This window comes from Nomia melanderi, chromosome 14 (assembly GCF_051020985.1).
Source record: "Nomia melanderi isolate GNS246 chromosome 14, iyNomMela1, whole genome shotgun sequence".
NCBI classification, from domain to species: domain Eukaryota; kingdom Metazoa; phylum Arthropoda; class Insecta; order Hymenoptera; family Halictidae; genus Nomia; species Nomia melanderi.
This window is the reverse complement of record NC_135012.1, coordinates 525,250-546,251: the sequence shown is the minus strand read 5'-3', so window position 1 is coordinate 546,251 and position 21,002 is coordinate 525,250. Positions and strand designations below refer to the sequence as shown.

Genomic DNA, 21,002 nt, shown 5'->3' with positions numbered 1-21,002 from the left:
TCGATACATCCTACAAAATTTTAAATTGATTATAGAATTTCATGAGTTTACTGCGATTAATCGAATGGCCACCGATAGCCGCCTCTGTAAAGGGTTCGAGCGATTCTCTCGAATCTCCGAAGATTCCTTTGTGCGTTACGAGATGGACGTTCTAATAGATTTTCTGTACTTTTAAATTACCGCATTCCTGGCTTCCCGATTCCCGGGATTCTCGAGCCAACCGATTTTCATCCTCGCGCATTCCTCGCGTTTTGATTTATGGGGGTTCTAATGTTCTCTTTAACCCGTGTATCCGAAACACTCTGTTCTCTCGCATTTGTAAATCGACATTCAAAGCGTTCCACATTCCACGAGTCTCTGAATTCGTACAACTTGTTTGATATATTTTTAACGTTCCCGCGGAACTGTCAATTTTCCAGTAACTTCACGATATTCGTTGCGACGTTAGAACAGCGGGTAAGTAACCATTTCGTTTTCACGGTTTCTAATTTACGTTAGGTTTTTGGGTAATGAATCCTGAATAATTCAGGAGCGCCGCGTTTTGCACGGGAAAAAGTTAATTGCAGTTTATAGAGTATTGGTAGTTAAACCGTATAGTCGCCAGTGTGTTCGATGGTTCATTTAACACCATATAGAGCGTTCCATTCTCTAATAAGAGCGTTTCGCGTTGAAAATTTGCGCTTCCTGTATTGCGCAAAACTCCCCTCGGCCAGTAACATCTGATGCAACGAAATTAATTGAACACTGCAAAAACCTGTACTCAGTTCTTGCGATTAACGGCTCATTTAACACCTTCGAGGCGGTCGGTTTTCTTTGAAATTACATGAACGTGAATTCCAGATGTTTATTGTATTCTTACATACTGCGAAAATTATTGGGAATCGTATATACACTGCTCTACTATGAATACAAGAGCTAATTAACCTTTTACTTACTGTACGTACAGTAACTTTCATGTGTATCATCCTTTCGAACGGTACTATGCACAATTATATCTCTCTCCTCGATAGTTGTGTACATAATTTACTCAAACTTAATTGCTCAGAGGATAATTCTGTCAAATCATAGTGAAATTACATTCGTGATACAAAAATCTTGTCGAACTTTGCCATACAGAGATATAGCTTCGCGACTAGTCCAGTAGCTAAAGGATTAATTAGTCCAATGAATTTTAACAAAACGAATTAAATTATGAAAATTTATAATATTAAAAATTCAAAAAATCATCCATTTCATATAACAAACAGTTCATGACCATTAATTTTATCATTTTAATAAATTTATTATTCCCGCAGCAGCTAAAAGATTCATTAGTCCGATGAATATTAACAAATAGAAACGGTCAGGATCAAATGGTTGGCGTAAAACGGTGCAACCCCCAAAATTCGAACGCGGAAGGATGACTCTGAGTCATCGGGACAGGTTCCAGGCCGGGAAGGACACCGGGCAGAGAATTTAGGCCAGACTGTCCAGTGTCAGAAGGAGATAACGATCGTTGCCAGTGCTATTAGCAATTCAAACGGCTTCCGGCCTCCATGCTGGCATCGCGTACGAGAGAAAGAAGGTGTTGCCTCCGGTAAACACGAGTTGCTTGAACCCTGGAATCGCTCGGAAGAAGCCTAAGTAGCCGCGCGCTTCAACGTTACTACGTGGCTTCGGCTCCTCCGCTCCTTCTCCTTCGCACGGGAATACCCGAGAAGCCTGCGTCGCATGCAACCATGTGCATCCGATCCGCAAAAGTGCCCCGCAGGAAAAATTCGAAACGGAAATCGGTGTTTCGCGTGGCGTTCGTTCGTGGACATCTTCTAACGTTTCTTTGTTAATCTTCGCTGACTCGTGTTCCATCGTATTGTTCGATTGAGTCTCTCTTTATTCGTTTATCTGAATACACTTGAGATTAATTGGTAGGCTGATGACTGAAATATTGTTATTTCAAAGATATTTCGTTTCGGATAGTCGCGGAGGAAAGGTGAAATCGGTGTTTCGCGTGGCGTTCGTTCGTGAACAGTTCTCTTCTAAAGTTTCTTTGTTAACACTAGGTTTACGGAACGCGTCAAATTGACGCATATTGGATTTTAGAAATATTATTTTGTAAATGTTTACGCCGATTTTGATTGATGCGATCACACTGACATGTACCCCAATTGCCTCCTATCAAATCTCCAGTTTCCACAATTTAAATAAACGAGCATCAATTCTTTTAGGAATAATAGAATGAAGTGTACAATAAATGCCCGTAAACCTAGTGTTAATCTCCGTTGACTCTTCATTCGTGTTACATCGTGTTGTTCGATTGAGTCTTTCTTTGTTCATTTATCTAAATACACTTAAGATTAATTGGTAGGCTGATGACTGAAATATTGTTATTTTAAAGATATTATTTCATTTCGGATAATTGCGGAGGAAAATATCGTTTTGGGAAATACTAGGATTCGGGAATATTCGAGTTTACTGTAAATCTTGAAGAATGACTCGACTCTCATTGTCTGGATGAAAGGATGTTGGCTCCCGGACATCATTTTGACTTCGTGAATACGGGGAACTCATTAGCGGGACCGTGTCCGTTATTCGGTGTATATATCTATGATTAAGTATTCGCAGATCGTTATCTAGTAACATATTCAAGATGTAGAGGAATGTTTACACGGAAGCTACACAATTGAAGATCTTGAATCTCCTGAATGCAGATATACCTTGGTATTGTCAATCCTTGAATAAAGAATAGCCATTTTAGTCTATAGTAAATAAATTCTATATCAAATATCATACATTCGATTACGTATACTATAAGAATATAATATACAGCTACATGAACAAATACGGCAAAAAGCTAAAGGCAATTTAACATACACAACACAGAGAAAATTCCATCGGTGAAAAGAAACTAAATCTCCGCGAAGTCATCCGCTGCCGCATCGAAATGCGCAATCAGAGAGCAATAAAACACACATTAGCCTCTGAGTACGCTTAGGGTCTTAAGCAACGAACAATTCGAAGTTACGAAATGATCGAGCGACAGCGCAACGACGCGCTCGCGGCTCCCCGTTCGACTGTTAAGCAAAACAGGCAAGACTTTCTTCCTCCGCGATCAGACGCGGCCGCGACCGGTTCGATCGCGCCTTTCCTCGTCCCGTAATTATGCCGGCGCGGTGCGACAGATGAATTTTTTCTCCGCCGAGGAGAAACCTGCGCGCGGCGAGATCCAAGTTTTCCTCGCGGCCGGCGCACCTGCGCGCCGAGTGTTTACAAACGGCGTCCACTTATCGCGACGCGAAAAGAAGGAAACGCGGGAGGACGCGACGTAACGAATCGACGTTTCGCCGTGTCCCGCCGAGAGAATTCCTTTTTCCTTTGTCTACGCCCGTAATGGAATGCGAAGACGCGACTGGTATATTATACCGGCGCGAATCGCGCCGTAAATCGCGCCGCGGTATCCGGAATCGTGCGCGCGCTGCTCCATCCCAGGGAGGAATATCCAGCGGAATCGATGTTTCTGGCAGACCTCGTTCCCCGGGATCTTTATTTCGTTTGCGTAACGGTTTCAGGATTTCGAGCCGGCTAATGGGAATAATTGAAATAACCGGGCTGCCTGGAAGTAGGTGAAAAGTAATTGAAAAGGAAATCGTTCGAGTCGTTGGGAGATAGTTTGACAAATCAGGGAATAAATGAATGCAATTCGGGAGATAATCGAGGTATAATTGATGACGGCCGGTGAATAATTGAGACAAGAGATTGAAACGTTAATGGGGGGAATTTGAATAATTTCATTGAACGAGGGAAATTAGGATAATTGAAATGCCTTATTCGAAATTACATAATTACGGTATCGTCTCATTTGGAATAATTGCAGGGCGTACATTTTTTTATTCGGCAGAGAATGAATAAAATGATTTATTAAGCGAGAATATTCATTGGTGGATGATCCGCGTTCGGTCAGGTATTGCTACCTGGCAACTGTCTAATTCAATGATTTATGAACGAGCAGACGTCCGATTTAATTGGTCAGAGGCCCCCGGGAAATCGATTCAGTATCCATTACGCGTGACACAATTTTTTTCTCTCTCTCTCGAGGGAACATGGAAATTGATTGCATTTATATCGAGGAAGATGCGCCCGTGATAAATTACGAAATCGCCTGGGCGACATTCGAAACCGGCGAACGGGTGAAAACGCTGCGCAGCCGCCGCCGCTGAGATATTCGAATAATCCGCGGCGGGAAGTTGGCCGGAAACTTTCTTTCGGTGATGGATGGCTGGCAGGAGGATGGATCGGGAATTTGCAATTCGGAACGGTGATTCGCGTTTATCGGTGCCGTCCATTAAAATTTATTTTATTATTCCATTAGGGCACGATATAGCTGCGAACGGAGAAATTCAAGTGTTAATTTTCCCGTGTTTAATATATTTCTGAGATGAGAAACGTTTGGGAGATTGAGACCGTGTTGGGACGACGGGTTAAAGAATTAATTAATGACTTTACAAATTTTTCAAATTTGAAGTTTCAAGGTTTCAACGTATCAAGTTTTCAAATTTTTAAGCTTTGAAAGTTCCAACGCTTTAAAAGTTCAACGTTTCGAGTTTTCAAATTTTCAAGCGTTGAAAGTTTCAACGTTTCGAATCTACAGGTTTTCAAGCTTTGAAAGTTCCAAAGTTCCAAGTTTTCCAGTTTCGAAAGTTCCAAAGTTCGAAAATTAAGAAGAAGATTAAGATTACCAATTGCTATGAAAGGTTTCGATTTCTTATCCTCCGTTTTATTAAGTGAATTGCTTCAACTTTCTGGGCTTTTAATGGGTGTTGGTCAGCCAGTGAACGCGTCAAACCGGGAATCCTTTATTACTCGGCTGGCGAGGATGAGAATGGAAGTGTAATTGACTATTATTATGCGAGATTCACGGGATTTGCATCTGGTAGCATCATTCGAAACCTTCGAAGACGCCGACTTCTTCCGGCCGTTTGTTCGCCATTGTACGACCCGTCGAGCTCCGCGCGCGATGTCGTCACTTTTCCCGGTGACAAAAGAGGCGAACAACAATTTGTTACCGGTTTCGCGCCTTTCGAATGCCGTTTACCCCAACGAACGACGCCTGGTTAGAAAACGAGTACGTTCCATCGCGTGATTCCCGAAAAACACCGGTTTTTATTAGCCGAACACATTCCGCGTTAAGCGAACTGTTGTATTAGAAAGACTCCAATTAATTCTTCCAACCATAATAAATGCATTACACTCAGTTACCAATAATGTAGCAACGTTCACGCATCAGCACTTAAAGACACAGCAAATTATACTGAACAGTAAAAATAGAAAAACACATTTTTCTATAACATTGATCGAATAACGATATTGAATAAATCATATCTCCTTTCACTTCAAACAATAAAAATAACGGTGTAAGAACGTGTTTGTCTACTCGATTTGTTTCTTTCCATCGCTCAGAGGACTTTACTCCTGAACAAGCATAATGGTAACATCGACAAGCTGTAGATTTCACGAATGGTCTCTATCTTCGTAAATGGGAATTATTCCTCGATAAGGTTAACGTTGATATTAAGATTCAGATTTTGCGAATTATCTCTTAGTCTGCGGAGTGAACGGTGATATCAAGGAACGAAGAAAAGTCGGCGATAAATGTGTCACTAGGAATTCGCAGCGGCACGCGGCCGCTCCGTTTCCGTCACGGCTGAACAGAAACGGAACCGGACTTCTCGCGTTTCTTCGCCCCTGAAATTGTTAACCGCCGCAGAAGAAACACAGACGAACCGCAAGGCGATCGGCCAACACCAATTAGCGACCCGATCGGTCTCGGAAATCCTAACAGCGCGATGGCCGCGCGGCGCGGCGCGACGTAACGAGGCAACCTCGGGCAACGCCTAGTGTAAATTGCGTTTCCAGTGAGTGGTCATATATGCTGGCCAATGCCTCCTTCTTCCTCTTTTTCTTCATAACCGGGGAACGTATCGGCCGACCTATCATCAGCGTAGACAGTTTTCGATCGGCGACCGATAAAGAACAGATCTCTGATCGGCTGTCTCGGATTTCCTAAACGAGGATTGCACTCTGCGATGATATCGAAAAGGGAACTGCTAAATCTTCACTGATTTTCTTAATTAACTTTTCCTTATGTAATTCTTACAGTTCGATTCGATTGAAGTTTCGTGTCATGTTATTTATATTAAGGGAATTAACGGTTGAAGTAGTCGATTTGAATTTTTGTACTTTCACTGAACTGAAACTTTTTGAACTTTGATATATTCTATATAATAAGGATAATTCGATGAACAGGTGGTTCGAGGTAAAATGTTTTTGCTCGATTACGTTTACTTTCATTTTTATGTGGTTTAATGTTCTTTTCCTTCGGGCATGTAATAGAAAGTTTTATAGTTATTGTTATTCGGCCGATGATCTGGGGAATAATTGAATACTTTATGCTTTGATGGATCCCGTGGAAATCGAAAGCATCGATTTTTTTCGACAAGACCGTGTGTACCGCGTGAAAGTAACGATCCCCTCGTTTCGTCCGTTCTCGGTTTGCTTGTTTGTGGGAGCTTTGCTACGCCATTGATCGCAGGAGTAAAATGATCAGGCTGATCGATTGACTGATCCCACTGGTACTCCCGTGTGTGCAGAGGTTGAATTGTCACACGAATATCGTGGCGTCAGTTAATATTCAATGTCGAAAGATTCTTTTCAGAGAAGGCGAGAGGCGTTTCGATGGAATCATGTTTCTCTAGACAATGGGAACTTCTCTCAATGAAATTGTAACGAGAAAACTATAAACTTGACGAATCGATTAAAACCGTAAATACAAATTTCGAATTGAAAGCTCAAAATCAAAAAGCCTGAGAAGCGTTCAAAGTTTTCGAGTATAAAACGATTTATTCCTCTGTAAAACATAGTAAAATGGTGATTTATTGGAAATTTTTGGCATTTATCATTTCATTAATTAATATTCTTACTCGGCTAAAATAAAGATGAAGCTAATTGAAGACTTTATCATCCTCCATCAGGGTCAAATATTTGGCAATAAGGATTCGATCGGGGTCGAAGGCAATTTCGAAATAACGGTGAAACGAGCGTTCAAAACGCTGATCGTTCGTCGACGGATCCTCGAGCCAGCTTTTGTGATAATTAATCAGGATTCCATTCACGCTGCGGATAACAAGATTACAAGCTATTGTTGCGTACAGTTTCGTCGGACGATTCCCCGAGTCTTATCGCGCGACCGTTCCTCGACGCGATAGTCCTCGCGTTTCGGAATTCCAAGCATTCGCGCGTGCAATATTGAATCAACGAACGAGGGAATATATTAAGCGCCGATCCCTCTTATCGGCGAAGTTAAAATATCTTTCAACCGACCGAATTTCTGTTACTCCGAGTGTGAAACTCGCTAATTAATTAACCGTGAAACGGCGTAAAGCGATTTACATTCCACCGGCAGGACATTTCTTCGATAAGCTGCAATTAAGATATCAGACTCAACCGAAGAAACGCGAGACAACATCGGTTAGTATTCACCATTGACTTTTATACCTGTTGACCTAATTAAATCATTCATCCCCGTAACGAGTTTCTACTTACAAATTTTATCAATCGGCCTGCGAAACTTATTCGACGCGAATAAATATTCGCGACTTCGCCGCCGGCGATTTATGGGACTATAAATTTCTTCGATTTCCTCTTGTCGATTTCTTGATCTTGAACATTTCTGCCATCGATCCATCGAAACTCGGGACGTTTCGTATCGCGTCGGAAATTCGGATTGTCGGAAACGTTACGGTTCGCTTCGAATAAATCATGGACTTTCTAGAGACCGTGAGTATCTATCATACGTTTTGTCATTCCTGCGGTGCCATCGCGATTACAATAAAACCGATCGGCTCAACAATCATGCCTTCCATCAATTCTGGAACGAGCGCAAAACCACGGACGTTCCTTAATGCGTCCAACTTCGAGCGTGGACTGGCAAGAAATGGAAATGGAAAACCTTGAGGAGTATCCTGCCCAATCCAGAAACGATCAATCAAGCCTGTATCTTCGAGCTACTTCCTTTCTAAAATCTCAGCCTGTGCGTCGCGGTACTCTAATTACCTTTATATGAAACTTTATAATGCAACACGGTCGTACAAAGTAGTCAGAGCATCATTCAACAATCTGTTTCCCTTTAAAACCAAATGCATTCAATTTCCACTTGTCAAACAGAAATACGAAAGCATAGAAATTAAAAAAAGAATATATTTCATCCTCTTATACAATACATTCGAGTGAATCTACGATTCAATATCACCGAGATCCAAAGAACCAAGACAAAAACAGTTGCAATGACAACTTAAAACACAAGGAACATCACAATCATTACAGCAATACAATACCTAACAAAATGCAATTAATTCCCACGTACTATAAAAACTCACAAAGTAGCCACTTCAATAGCAAAACTCAAAGGATAAAGCTTCGAAGTAACAGCAGTCACAGCATCCTACCAATTAACCCTTTGCACTCGGGAAGTGACTCTCAGTCACTTGATTCGATGCAGTAAAACTATAAAATTTGATATTTAATATTGAACTGTGTATAATCGTTGTATAAAATATTCGGATAAAAAAGCTTTGTCTCTCAATTTACTTGTGATTTTTCTCTGAGTTCATTTAAAAAAATATCGTCTTTGTATAGTTAGAAAACGTATTTCCAGCAAAACACTTCCGAGTGCAAAGGGTTAACACAAGCCAAAAGCCGATGAAACACAAGCAGCCAACTGCTCTGGGGTGAGGGAAAACGCGTTCTGCTGAAGCCACCGGCGTTCAACGAGCTCGAGGCCACGTTTCCGTTTTTCTGAGCGGGCGGGCGACACGCGTAGACACCTCCCCCGGGACGTCGTTACCCGGGTTCCTCGTTTCTCGAGGAAATCGTGGGTTTGCTTTCCGCTACCCACGCATTATCGCGGTGGAATGCGTTCCGTTCGTAGAGACGAGCGCCTCCGATCCGTCCGAGCTCCGCCAGCTCGCTCCAACCCTCTCCCGCCGTTTGATCCTTGTTCGTCCGCTTATTACGGCGAGAGAGAACGAGCCTCGTACCGATTTCCACACGTGCGATCGCGTTACTTCACCGTGCCGGCGATTAATTGCGCAAGATCTAACGCAGCTGCCGACCTTCGGGGATCTCGGGATGGCTGCGCCGCCGAAGGCAACCAGTTTCCCGCGTGAGAAATTGAAACGGGACGCGAGTCGCTTGCTCGGGATGATATAATTAACGATCGCCGTTGAGTATCGTTCAACGGTTAACGATCTGTACGGTATTTATGGATTATTAATGCTACAATTTGATTGGAAATCGAATACTCCGAAATTAGTGATGTTTGTGATGTTTGTGATTGGGAAGTTTTGTGTGAAATGTCTCTTTTATTTCTTTGGGAGTTGCATTGTGTTAGGAAAATGGAGATTAGATTAATTCGTTTCGTTTGTGTAGTTGGGATTCGCGGCTTTCTAGAGGAAACTGCATAAATGCGGTTGCAATGGAACGCGAAGGAAACTGATGGAACGTGATGGTTTTGTGATTGCATTTAGGTGTTCGACAACTGCACGGAATGAACTTAAGGTAAATTGAATAATAATATACGAGGATGGAGGATTCGCATGGATTTTACCGTACCGGGCTCCAGAAGATGATAGATAAGAATGCATAAAATACGCAGTCTAGCGATTACTACTATTAAGGTGAATGCTCCTATTTTCTGCTGCGTTATTATTAACGAGCAGTTATCCTTCTCCATGTTAACGAGCCTCGCGTTCCGTTCGTACGATGGCTGCAGCCTCGGTTCTCCCGCGAAACTGTGTCAAAATTAAAATTACAAGGCTGCCAACGTCTTTAATCTCCGGATAAAACGTAAACGGTCTTCGCATACATTAATCGGTATTTTTAGTAGCTCGGAGAGTATTAGCTCTTCCAGTGGTTCCGTGGAAGTGGCGGGATTCTAAGAAGCTAACTTGCGTGAAACCATTTAATTGTTGAATCCTATAGAAAAGATTTAATTAAGGTTCCTGGGACAATTGATCACCTATCGGGCCGATAAGTGGATTCTCCGGCGTCCCTCAGGTCTCTTAACCGTGATATTAAATTGTTTCGTTCTTTTCCCGCAGCGAGCGAGAAGTTTCGAGTGTATTTTTAGCTGATCGTGTTACGGGCGTTCGTTAAAACGTAGATTACGACTCAATTTTGAACGGACGCACGCGTCGTTTCCCGATGAAAATTCCAATAAGTCGCGCGAGTGCTAATTAAACTCGTGATTATTCTGCGCCGTTCGCAGTCGGGTTACATCTCGAACGGAAAATTAGCAACGCGTATTAATGTAACCGCATTCTACACTCGTTCCGAATCGTATAATTCGCCGCGGGTAACGGTTACGCGAGCATCCTATCAACTTTAAAGTGGCGGATCGTCGAAGAAAACGATAAGGGGAAGCCTGCGGAACGCACGGTTCACCGCAGAAATTCGAAATATCCTTCGTTACTTTTTGCCCGCTTTTGCGTGACGCGTTCCATTTTCCGGTGAAAAGGATCCTAACCCTGATGCATCTTAATCGACCAGAAAAAGAACAAGGACGCGGATTTTCTCCGGCTCGCGCTTCCACGTTTCTAATCGCGGAAACGGCTGCGATCCACCGGCCAGAATCGACTCAATTTTATTCAGAATTGAAACTTATTTACTTAATTGTCTCGCTTCGTTAGCGAAACAGTGCCTTTCGAATTCAGATGATCGTTCAATTAATAAGGTACACTGCATACTTCAGTTTCTGATGTCAAGGAGAACATCCTACGCGGAGCAACGTAGTCTCGTGATTTCTTTGCTAATTGTACACGTATCGGAGAGATGATTACTAGAATCTTGTAAAATGAACCTATTAAACAACTGATTTTTCTGAAACACTATACCAATTTTCTTCCAGCGAAGGAATAGTAATAAGATGTTCACGATCCCAATAACAGATTAGGGAAGAAAATGAAGATACTCCTTCAAGCGACGACTTAATTCGTCGATTAACGAGCTAACGAGTTTCCTGTGTGCGAATTGTTGACATTAAACAATGACTCACCAGTCTGATGTAGGTGCCGATCATCTCCGTCAACTGCGGTGCTCGGTTCGTATGCAAAGGCAGCCTGACGCCCGATGCAATCTGCATTACGCAGACGCCGGCGCGCGGAGAGCTGACAGAGACAATATCCTCCAGAGGCAGAGTCTCCAGGATAACCAGGTCCCCCTGCGGCGTGCGTTTCACGAGTCGCAGACCATGGTGAGAAACAGCCACGTGTTGAGTCTCCGGGTGTTGCGGGCCAATCTGTGCCAACGATCGACGTGACGTTGTTAATCTTAATGAATTTATGAAATCATTGGCTCAGATAATTCCCCGACCGAAATGGAATAATAGAGAATGGTTGTCGTCGAATCGGGACAGTTAGGGAACAATAGACAAAGACAGTTACGAGCACAATGACAGCTATTATAAATTCCAGGGACAGCAGCGTTGCTGCCAATCGAATGCGCCAGGGCCAAGCCAGCATTAAGCTTTTGCTCGCTAACAACTGAATGCACGATTTAACCAGCAGTTTCCTTCCACGACTTTCCTTTCGAGAATGTCGCGTATGATTAGTCATGTATAAACAGTTTTGCGCTGCTATTATCGCGGGCAGCTAGCTGTCGTTCGGATTAGGCTGCTCTGACCTTTTACTTTCTGGTAGCTAACTTGACATGTTGGCTGCCAGATGGTTTTGTAATTTATCAGCAACTGAGACTAATTTTTATGGTATCTCTAGTGAAAATGAACAATGCTGTAACATTCCTTCGATATTTTATTTTCCTTCTCAGAAATTTGGATGTGTGTAGAATCTAATAATTTTAAGGTAGTTTCTTTGGTTCGTTAAAATATTTGATACTATAACTGGTGCAATACCGGAGCCTACGGAGTTCAAAGGGTTAACGAAGTGTGGTAATATTATCGACTGGGATTTACGTAGTAAATTATTTAAGTAGTAATCAGAATGAATATAGTTAAAGATTCTCAAACTTAGAGCACTCACCGATACCGGGAATATCCTAGCAAAGTACAGCGGCCATTGCTTCGCCATATCAACGACGTTCTTCTTAATCGTGATCTTGTGCTGAGTACTCTGCAGATTGTCCAAAGTCACTCCGTAATTGTCCAGCATCTTCAACATGTTCTGTCTGTCCTCTTTAGTGATTCTGATACTGGACGTCGCCAGGACGTCGTAAGCCACCTGGCAGAAGACAAGATGCAGCGCCAGGGGACTATTCAGGGTTTCATTAGGAGCGAACACTTCTTTCTTCACCCTCAAAGTCCAAGTCACTCGGTTGTACGTGAAGTGAGCTGTAGAAGTTTGAGGATAGAGCTTGGTATTCATGACTTCCTGAACTTTCTCTATTTCAGGCTTGTCAGCGGGCGGTAACACCGGTCTGAGGAACTCCGGCCATTCCTCGATCTCGATCCTCTCCATTTTGTCGGTTCGATGAGTGGACGCTACGCTGGACCTCCTGTCGACTTCGCGGTCCAGCTTCTTGAAGCTCTGCCTAGCTGCAGCGAAGGACTCCCTGGTGTTCGGCATGACACCGAAGTCTCTGGACGATGGCATGCCGAAACTGTCCCTGGACTTCGGAGATACGTCCCTGGTCATTCCGAAAGGGTCTCTCTTGGAGCTGGAATTCTCGAAGATGTCCCTGGCGTATTTCGGATCGAAGATGTCCGAGTTCAGATCGCGGCGGGAATCGAAATCGGAGCTTCTGTCTCTGGCGGAGCTGGCCAGGTCGGTGCTGTCTTTGCTGTAGAAGTCCTTGGACTTTTGGTCCTGGGACCTGGGCTTGTCGAAGTCGTTCCTGTACTCGTGGCTCTCCCTCAGGTGCTGCTGGGACGCGAATATGTCTCTGCTGTGGCTGAACATGTCGCGCTGCGCTTTGGAGAAGTGCTCGAAGGCCTCGGAGTCCGGGGATGCCCGGAACGTGTCTCGAGTCTTTGGCTCGATTGGCGCCGGAGGTGACCTTGGCTGGGGTACGCCGGATTGGCTGCAATTTAGTGAGACGTTTCAGCTTTGAATATCATTCGTTACGTGTTGATTTCAACGGTAAACAAACATCAATACGAAACAGTAAGTGAAAAGCGATATAAATAACCACTGACACTAGTAATGTTAAGCCAACGTTATTACATTCTTCTAAAGGCAGAAAGCTAGCAATTAGTTTATTACATGCTATTTAACTGTGTCCTAAATAGAAGAATATATAAATTTTCATCGTCTCAGAGGGCAGTGCAAGTTATAATTCTGTGCAAGTGAAATCATGGTGTTTCTCAGTAAACCGAGAGCGGTTGCATCGCTTCTTTAATTTACGAAGACCTCGATAGCAAATAGATGGTTCTTTTCATAGTGTTCAGAATATTGTCCGGCAATGTGTGTCAGAAGTACAAAAGAAGCTGCGAGGAAGTGGTAACAAAGAGTAGACAACAGTACCTGTTACTGTACATGCTTCCACCTCGTGGACTAGGGGGTTGCGGAGGTGTGACCGGAAGCGGAGGTGGCACAGGCCTCTCCATCCTCTCAATCTGGGTTCTAACTACCTGGGCTTGAGTCATCATGTCTGTGGTGCCTTTTGAAGTGACGCTTTGCGTGTCATCGGCCGTGGATGCGTAATCGTCCCATCGACCTCCTTTAAACCGTCGAATCATGTTCATAATCGTTCCCGCAACGGCCGCGATGTTCAATCGATTCAAGCTACACACTCCGACCGTCGTAGAACCATAAAGTATAATAAATCGACGACGGATCGTTATGCAGACACGGATTTTTACGGATTAATTTGTAGAAATTCACGTCCAAATAAATTCTCTTTACTCAATCAAGATCTCTGTCGTACGCCGAGAAAAATAAGAATCTACGAAACTTTCCCGAACATTTTCCTGTGAAAAGCTTCGCGAGATTGATGACGTTATACACATGTGAAGTCTACAGTAAATAGAATAATTACGGTTTGGTTGTTGTATACGACACTGTTAAAGTTAATGGACAACGGTACCTAGTTGCTGCTCGAGAAGAAGCTTCCTATTGTCTTCTAAACGCTTCACTTTGTCATCGTCGCGCGGCAGAGCCGGTTTCTCGGTGGTTTTCGTTGATCTCACGCTGTGATTAGCCGTCACCTTTTCCAGTCTTTGTCTCATTTCCGAGCTGAGCTTCAGTTTTCCGATGCTACCTGGCGACGGTCTTTGCGCTCCTACCTCTAACGCTGACCTGTAAACATAGAAAGAAATATTTTCATAAATAGAAACATTGGAGAATTACTGGGAAAGTCATGATGTATCGTACTTCGACTTCTTCTTTTTCTTCTCTCCCTCCTCCTTGTATCCGTTCTCGTGTTTAGTCGCGGGGACAGGCGTATGAGTCACCACTGTCCTTTCTTCGCTGCCAACAATGTTTTCAATCTCAAACTCTTCCCATTCGACTGCGCCTTCCGTGCTGGGTTCACCGTCTCCTTGATTGTATTCACCGAATTGCGGGGTTATTTTCCTTTGTTGTTGCTGCTGGCGCATCTTAAACTCTATGAAACTGTCCTGGCTTTGATTCTCGTTCGAATCACTCGGAGGCGGCCACCTGAAATTAATCAATAAAAAAATTTTAGCCTAACACCTGTCAGATCGATAGAATAAACTTATTACCAGTAAACTATATCAAAAATTCATAAAGCAGAGAAATCAATATTAATCCTTAACGGACTGGAAGTATTTAAAGTTTACACCGCGAAAAAATAACATAGACAACAAGCAGAAAAGTTGACGCAAGTGACTTAGCACAATACTTGACTAATTGTACTAAAAATAATCAAATGATTCCTGTAAGTAAAAATGCTTATACCGCTGCATCCGTTAAGGGTTAATACTCATTATTTACTCCATTTCGTTGATTTACCTCCATTTTCCAATTCGAACCGTCTTAGCTCTGCCGTAAGGGTCAAGGAATGGCCTCGACTCAGATGGGTCGTGTGATTCCAAGGGCGGTGGCATAGGCGGCGGGGGTGGCACCCCCTTATTGTTACTAGAACTCGATAAATTGCTGTCGACGCTGCTCTTCCGATTCTTCAGTTCGCTCAACACGTTCGTGAAATTACTCTGCACGTTGTTCTTGTTCGTGCTGGACCTCTTTTGATCCGCAGCGCTAGAGATCTTCTTCTCGCCGACCTTTCTGTCGACGCTCACTTTCCGGACAGCGTATTCTACGCTGGTTTTCCGAACGATTTCCGAGTTCTTCCTCGGCGGGCTCTGCGATCGATGGATCTGAGCCTTGACAGTTACCTCCTGGCGCTGTACGTTCGTCGACGATTGAACCGGCGCCCCTTGCTTCTCCGTTGACCAGAGCTCCCCGTCTTCGGGCTCCCTAAACGACACCTGACAGTCGCAAACATTGCATCAGAAGCCGAATCTCCACTGAGATCCGCGTACCGTTACGACACCCTGATGATATTAAGTTCCAGGTGATACGCAAAGTATTTTACAATCGTAAACATGCATCGAGTTATGCTACTATGTGCTGTTTTGTACAGTGCAGCGAGAGACGCGTGGGATTTAGGTAGCAATATGGAGGAGCCATATTGATGAATCTTTCTAGAATAATTTTCTATATTCCATCAAAGTTTGTATATCATCTTGAATCATGTCAAAACCTTTCTACAAGTTATACGAATATTTCGAACAATGAGAGCTTACCGATAGAAAAATACACGATTACAGGCCTCTTCCCGATGCTGAGACTCAACGTCCTCCGTCAGCAGTCGACCCGATTCCCCCAATGCGGACAATAAATAATCCCATCTCAAACTATGTCAATCACCGGCGGAGGAACCATTAGACTCGATTAATGATCTTTCCGGCCGCGGCAGTCTATCGTGACACAATGCCCGGGTAAGTTTCCCCGAGCCCGCATTCTCCCGCGGCCACTGTACAAGTCAACTTTCAAAAACTCGTTCCGCGGAAATCGGTCCCATAACCGGTTAATATCCACAAAACTATGATACAATTATATATGTATATTTTGTACAGAACTCTAACGATCGCCGTGCGGCCACGGCCTCTTAGCAACAAACCGCCGATTGAATCGCTGTTAGATGAAATCTTTAGTAGATACCTTGGAGTAGCGTCCGATAGAATCGTTCGGCCCGATTTGGGCGCCGTTTTGGGGGGCTGGGGGGACAAGATTGATACTGGAGGGGCCCGCGGACACCGCCGTGCCCTGGAAACACACACCCATGCCGCGGTGCGGCTGAAAACCCCGACCAGGATCGTCCTAGGTGGGTCGCGCACGGCCGACCGGTCGCCGCGCCGCCGGTCGACGCGGTGCGCAGCGGTTCGAGAGCGGTCTCGTGCAGCAGTCCGTTGTGCAATAGTGATATCGTGTGTTAGTACTAGTTACATGTGATCGTGAGAGTGACACGCGGCGTCTTTACCCCCGTCACGCTGTTTTCATGACATTTCACATGCACGTTCTTTCTCCGATCGGTGTCGTACCGCGGGTCGACAGACGGATATTCGAAACAATTCAAGAAATTCGATCGAGTGTCTGTTTACACTAGGTTTACGCTCGATTTCGCGCGTATTGAATTTTATAAACATCGGTGAACGGCTGTTAGTGTTGATTGATCCAATTACAGGAGTATGTAGTCTAACCCTTTTCGGACGAGGATTGTTGGAAGTATACAAAATCTACAGATTCTGCTAAATTAAACACTGAACGCTCAAATTGTAGAGAATAAGGAAACTGTACTAATTTCTTGCTGTCTCAATAGTTAAATCATTTGTTCGCAACTTGGTATTCCAAGCGTGGAAGTTTGATCTCGACAGAATGCCGACATTCGTCCGCAAAGGGCTAATGGTTTATTCTTCGAGGAATAGTAGGACGAACAATAAACGTTCGTAAACCTAGTGTACAAGTACTTTTTACACGGTGCGTCCTCTCGTCGGTCTCTTCACGTCCGCGCGCGCGTGTTCGAGTCGGTACGATCGTTTTCTGGGACGACGCGAGAGGATAATCAAGCTTAATGGGGAAATTCTTCGGATGATGGATCACCCGGCGACTCGGCGCGCTGGGAAGTCTATGGAATGTCCTTGTCGGAGTAATTTAGGATCGAGGATTTTCCTAGTTCGAAGTGTGTAAATCGTGTACGCGTTGCGTGTCGTCGGGTGTTTGGAATTAATCATTCGAGTAATGGATCGTGGAGGTCTTCTTCGTGTCACCGGGAGCTATCTTCCTCGATTGACAATTGAATCGGTGAAGTCAGACACTGCGTAAGTGAATAGTCTCTTCCTCGAGAATTGAAACGTGTTACTTGCATGCGATTATTGCGTTTGCCTCAATGACATTTCGCGGATTCATTATTGCGTTCCTCCTATTTCATCATAGGTTCCTTGGTATTTGATAATTAACGACGTGTACAAGTAAAAACATATATTTCCGTTCTTGGCAAATTGATTAACAGTTACGCAGCTTCTGATCTCGCCATTTCAATGATTCTCAACTATTTTCAATTTCATTAACGACTCACTTCTATTCAAAAGAATCTCAAAAATACCTCTCAATTAGAAATCAGTATCTTAGATACCTCTATCAATCAACCTTAAAAGTGTCAATCTCAGAAGGCTTCCCGGTTGAAGCTCGCGTCGTCCCAGAAATGAAAAATGTCAGCTCCCATCGTGTGTAAATATTCACAAAATTGACATGAAAGAACTTCTCACCGGTTGCTGGCCCGAGTTCTGCGGGCTCTGCACGAGCAATTGCTGGAGAGCCTGGTTCTGCGCTAGCAGTTGCTGCTGGATCTGAATGTTTTGCGCCATGGCGCTCTGCAAGAACGCTCTCTGCACGTTCTGCTGGTAGGCCATCATTTCGTTGTTCTGGCTGGGCGGCGAGTTAGGGTACTGCGGAAGACTGAGCCCCTGCATGCTGTAAATCGGTATTGGCATGAAACCTGCGCCCATGTTCATGCTGGTGCTCTGAGCTGGTGGCACCTGTTGCGCCGCGCTGAACATCGGCATCATCATCGGCGGAGACATCATTCCTGGAGTGATCGCGCTGAAGTTGAACGTCGCGTTTTGATTAGGTATGTCCATGTTACCGCCGCCTTTGATCTTCTCTTGGAGCACTTCAGCTGTGATCGGTTCATCCTCGGAGCCTGCCAACATCAGCTTCACGAAATCTTCGACATTCCTGGCACTTTTTACTTTGATCTCTCTCCTGTCACTTGTCGTCTTTGTGGAATCTAGGATTAGATCCCTTTGATTCCTATTTTCACTGTCTTCGTTTTCTTTGTCACTTGTCTTTGGAGAATCTAGGTTCACAGAATCTCTTTGACTCCTGTTGTCACATTTTTCTTTAGTTGTATCACTGATAGTATTTAGGGGACTGATTCCAACATCTTCTTGACTCGTGTTGTCACTGTTTTCTTTGTTTTGTTCGTGTTCACTGATGGGTTTGTTTAGAGACTCGAGGATAATAGCATCCCCTTGACTTCTGTCTTCACTGGTACCCTTGATGCTAGCTGCCAGGCTCCTCGCGTCGGACAACTCGTCGAGATTACCGTCGAGAACCGGCATGAACAGCTCGTCCAGGAACTGATCCACATCCGAAGCCTGACTAGGCACCCTGACGCGTCTCACGTGCGACGCCAGGGAAGGAGCTTCGCTCGTGTCAGACATGGCGGACGATTTCACGCCGTACTCGCTCTTCTCGATGTACGCTCGGCTCGATTGGCTGCCTGGCAGTGCTCGTTTACCTTCGAATTAAAAGAAAGCATAGTTATTCCTTATCGCAGAATAATTCGTATTCATTTATAACTGCGTCTGTAATAGACAGGATGTATCTATTTAAAGTAATATACAACTGGAATTATAGAAATATTAATGGTATATTTTAGTCCGCACTGCCGGCAGGAAATGTAAGGACTGATACTATCACCTCTATGGGAGAATTTCATCATTTATGAATGCACTGTTTGACCTGCTCCTAATGAGTGAGAAAGTACTCTAATAGATACAGAACTTTTCTCTGGTTTATTATTTGTAATTTAAATTAGCATCGTTTCTTAGGAAAAGTACATCTTTATAAAGAGCGTCGTAAATAATACAGAATGAAAACGATCCTTGTTCGTGCAAGAAGTAGCTCGACAGACGTTAGTTCAAGTTTGCTAAAGAAACTTTTGTTTAATATTTTTAATATTTTCAAATTTAGTATACTCAAAAGAACAACCATTCACCAAGTAAAAATTAACCAACATAACTTTCCAAGTTTCAGTTTCTTTACTATGTATTGAACTTTGGATTGTTCTAAATTTTAAAATAATGACACATTAATGAAAGTTTGTTACTTACCAGGATATTGAGATTTGATGAACCTAGTCTGCGATCTGATATAGCTATTCTTGTCGTCCTCTGATCGTCCAGTCTGACTGACCGATTGAATGTCGGGATACTCGAAATCGATCGTCAAGTCCTCCTCCTCGATATTCGGCTCCGTCGACCTGGTTATCCTGCTGTACTTCCTCTCCTGCACGATTTCGGATCTGGTCATGTATTCAACGTTGCTGACCGCAGACGTCTCCCCGATTCTCTCGAGGCTGTGGTAACGTTCGTTCAGTTTCGACGAAGACAGGCCAAGATTCGCCAGTTTCACCGGAGGCAGTACTACTTCCGGTTGAAGAAGATTGTCCAGGCTGCGACTGCGTTGTTTCTCTCTCTCGAAATACCTGTCGTTCAGTGCTGATTTTCGAGACAAGCCTGTTGCTGTTGTGGTTTCTAATATGGCCTCGTGAGACTGCTTCCTTGCCTACAGCGCAATTAAATAGAAATTACTTATTTCATTGGTGAATCTAGGTTATCAAGATGTAACGTTATTTCCAACAGGATACTCTGTAAATTTCATTTTGCATTTGATACGTTCGTGTGTTGTCGAGTGGTGAATTTGATTTTAAAGTCTGAAACATTGAATTTAAAGTTCGTAGTAATAGTAAATCCAGTTTTACCGATGGTTTCGCCACCGGTGGTTGAGGCGGAGGAACAGCTGGTCGTCTAGGCGACTGGATTTCCGGTTCGACAGGTTTGTCCACAACTTTCGGCACTGGTTTCCGTTCGAGTGGCTGGAAAGTCTTCAACACTGGCGGTTCGATTTCTTGCTCTAATTCTCGGATTATCTGTGTGTGCTGAAATCAGGTGCACTCTGTTTAATACCACGAGCAACTATCACTATTATACTATGTATTCGAGTCACTGAATTTCATTATAACTCATTCATACATTAACGAGTAAATATACAGTTAAACTTTAAAATTTCATTATTAGAACAGTTTCAGAAACACGTCCTAATTCCTAAAAAACAAAAACTCACCTCTCTCTTTTTAATAGGTGGGAAACTATTCTTCCTCTGTTCCAGGAACATGTGTTTAGCAGCAGGGAAAGCAGGAGCCAGCTCCATCTCGGATATTAAATCGAGAACATAATCGAAGCCGTTCGTCTCCGTAACAATGGCGTCCGGGCCGTCCAACTGGTTCCACAGAGTGATAGTCCAACCGGAATTATCCACGCCATGGTTGTGAACCGCGAGATTTGCCAGTTCCTCGCAGGTTGTCCACGAGTCCACAGCACAGGTAACCGATTCACCTATAAATCGATTAACATCAATATTCCGTTCCACAAATCTCCATCTAAAATTCTTCATAACAAACTAAACCTAAAATAATGAACTTTCGTTTTATAGAACATACTATAAACAAATCATTCCACATACGCGTAACAGAAAAATCAGAAGCAAAAAGGCGTATCTTAGAAAGATTGCTGAACGTCCACGTTCCGCGCACGCAAGCATACATTTACGTTCCAACGAAGCAAGCCAGCTTTTCTTGTACGCCGAGATCAAATCCGTCGATAAAAACCTTTAATAAAACCCTTCTATTCACTCGCTCCCTCACAATGAGCCACC

General features: G+C 43.7%; 1 protein-coding gene across 6 annotated transcripts in view; it reads right to left on the bottom strand.

Annotated features, from left to right (window-relative positions):
• Window positions 1-21,002, bottom strand: part of Myo10A (unconventional myosin 10A) — a 90,306-nt gene that overhangs the window by 33,747 nt on the left and 35,557 nt on the right. For 5 of the 6 annotated variants that reach the window (XM_031981591.2, XM_031981610.2, XM_076373773.1 and 2 more), the window contains 11 exons: window positions 20,412-20,683; window positions 20,050-20,226; window positions 19,400-19,853; window positions 17,771-18,804; window positions 16,167-16,271; window positions 14,955-15,430; window positions 14,355-14,639; window positions 14,068-14,279; window positions 13,506-13,701; window positions 12,066-13,062; window positions 11,084-11,326 (listed from right to left, as the gene is read on the bottom strand). In XM_031981591.2, coding sequence (XP_031837451.1) covers window positions 11,084-11,326; window positions 12,066-13,062; window positions 13,506-13,701; window positions 14,068-14,279; window positions 14,355-14,639; window positions 14,955-15,430; window positions 16,167-16,271; window positions 17,771-18,804; window positions 19,400-19,853; window positions 20,050-20,226; window positions 20,412-20,683 — 4,451 coding nt within the window. The remainder of the gene's footprint in view (window positions 1-11,083; window positions 11,327-12,065; window positions 13,063-13,505; window positions 13,702-14,067; window positions 14,280-14,354; window positions 14,640-14,954; window positions 15,431-16,166; window positions 16,272-17,770; window positions 18,805-19,399; window positions 19,854-20,049; window positions 20,227-20,411; window positions 20,684-21,002) is intronic. The other variant, XM_031981600.2, reaches the window with a different exon arrangement.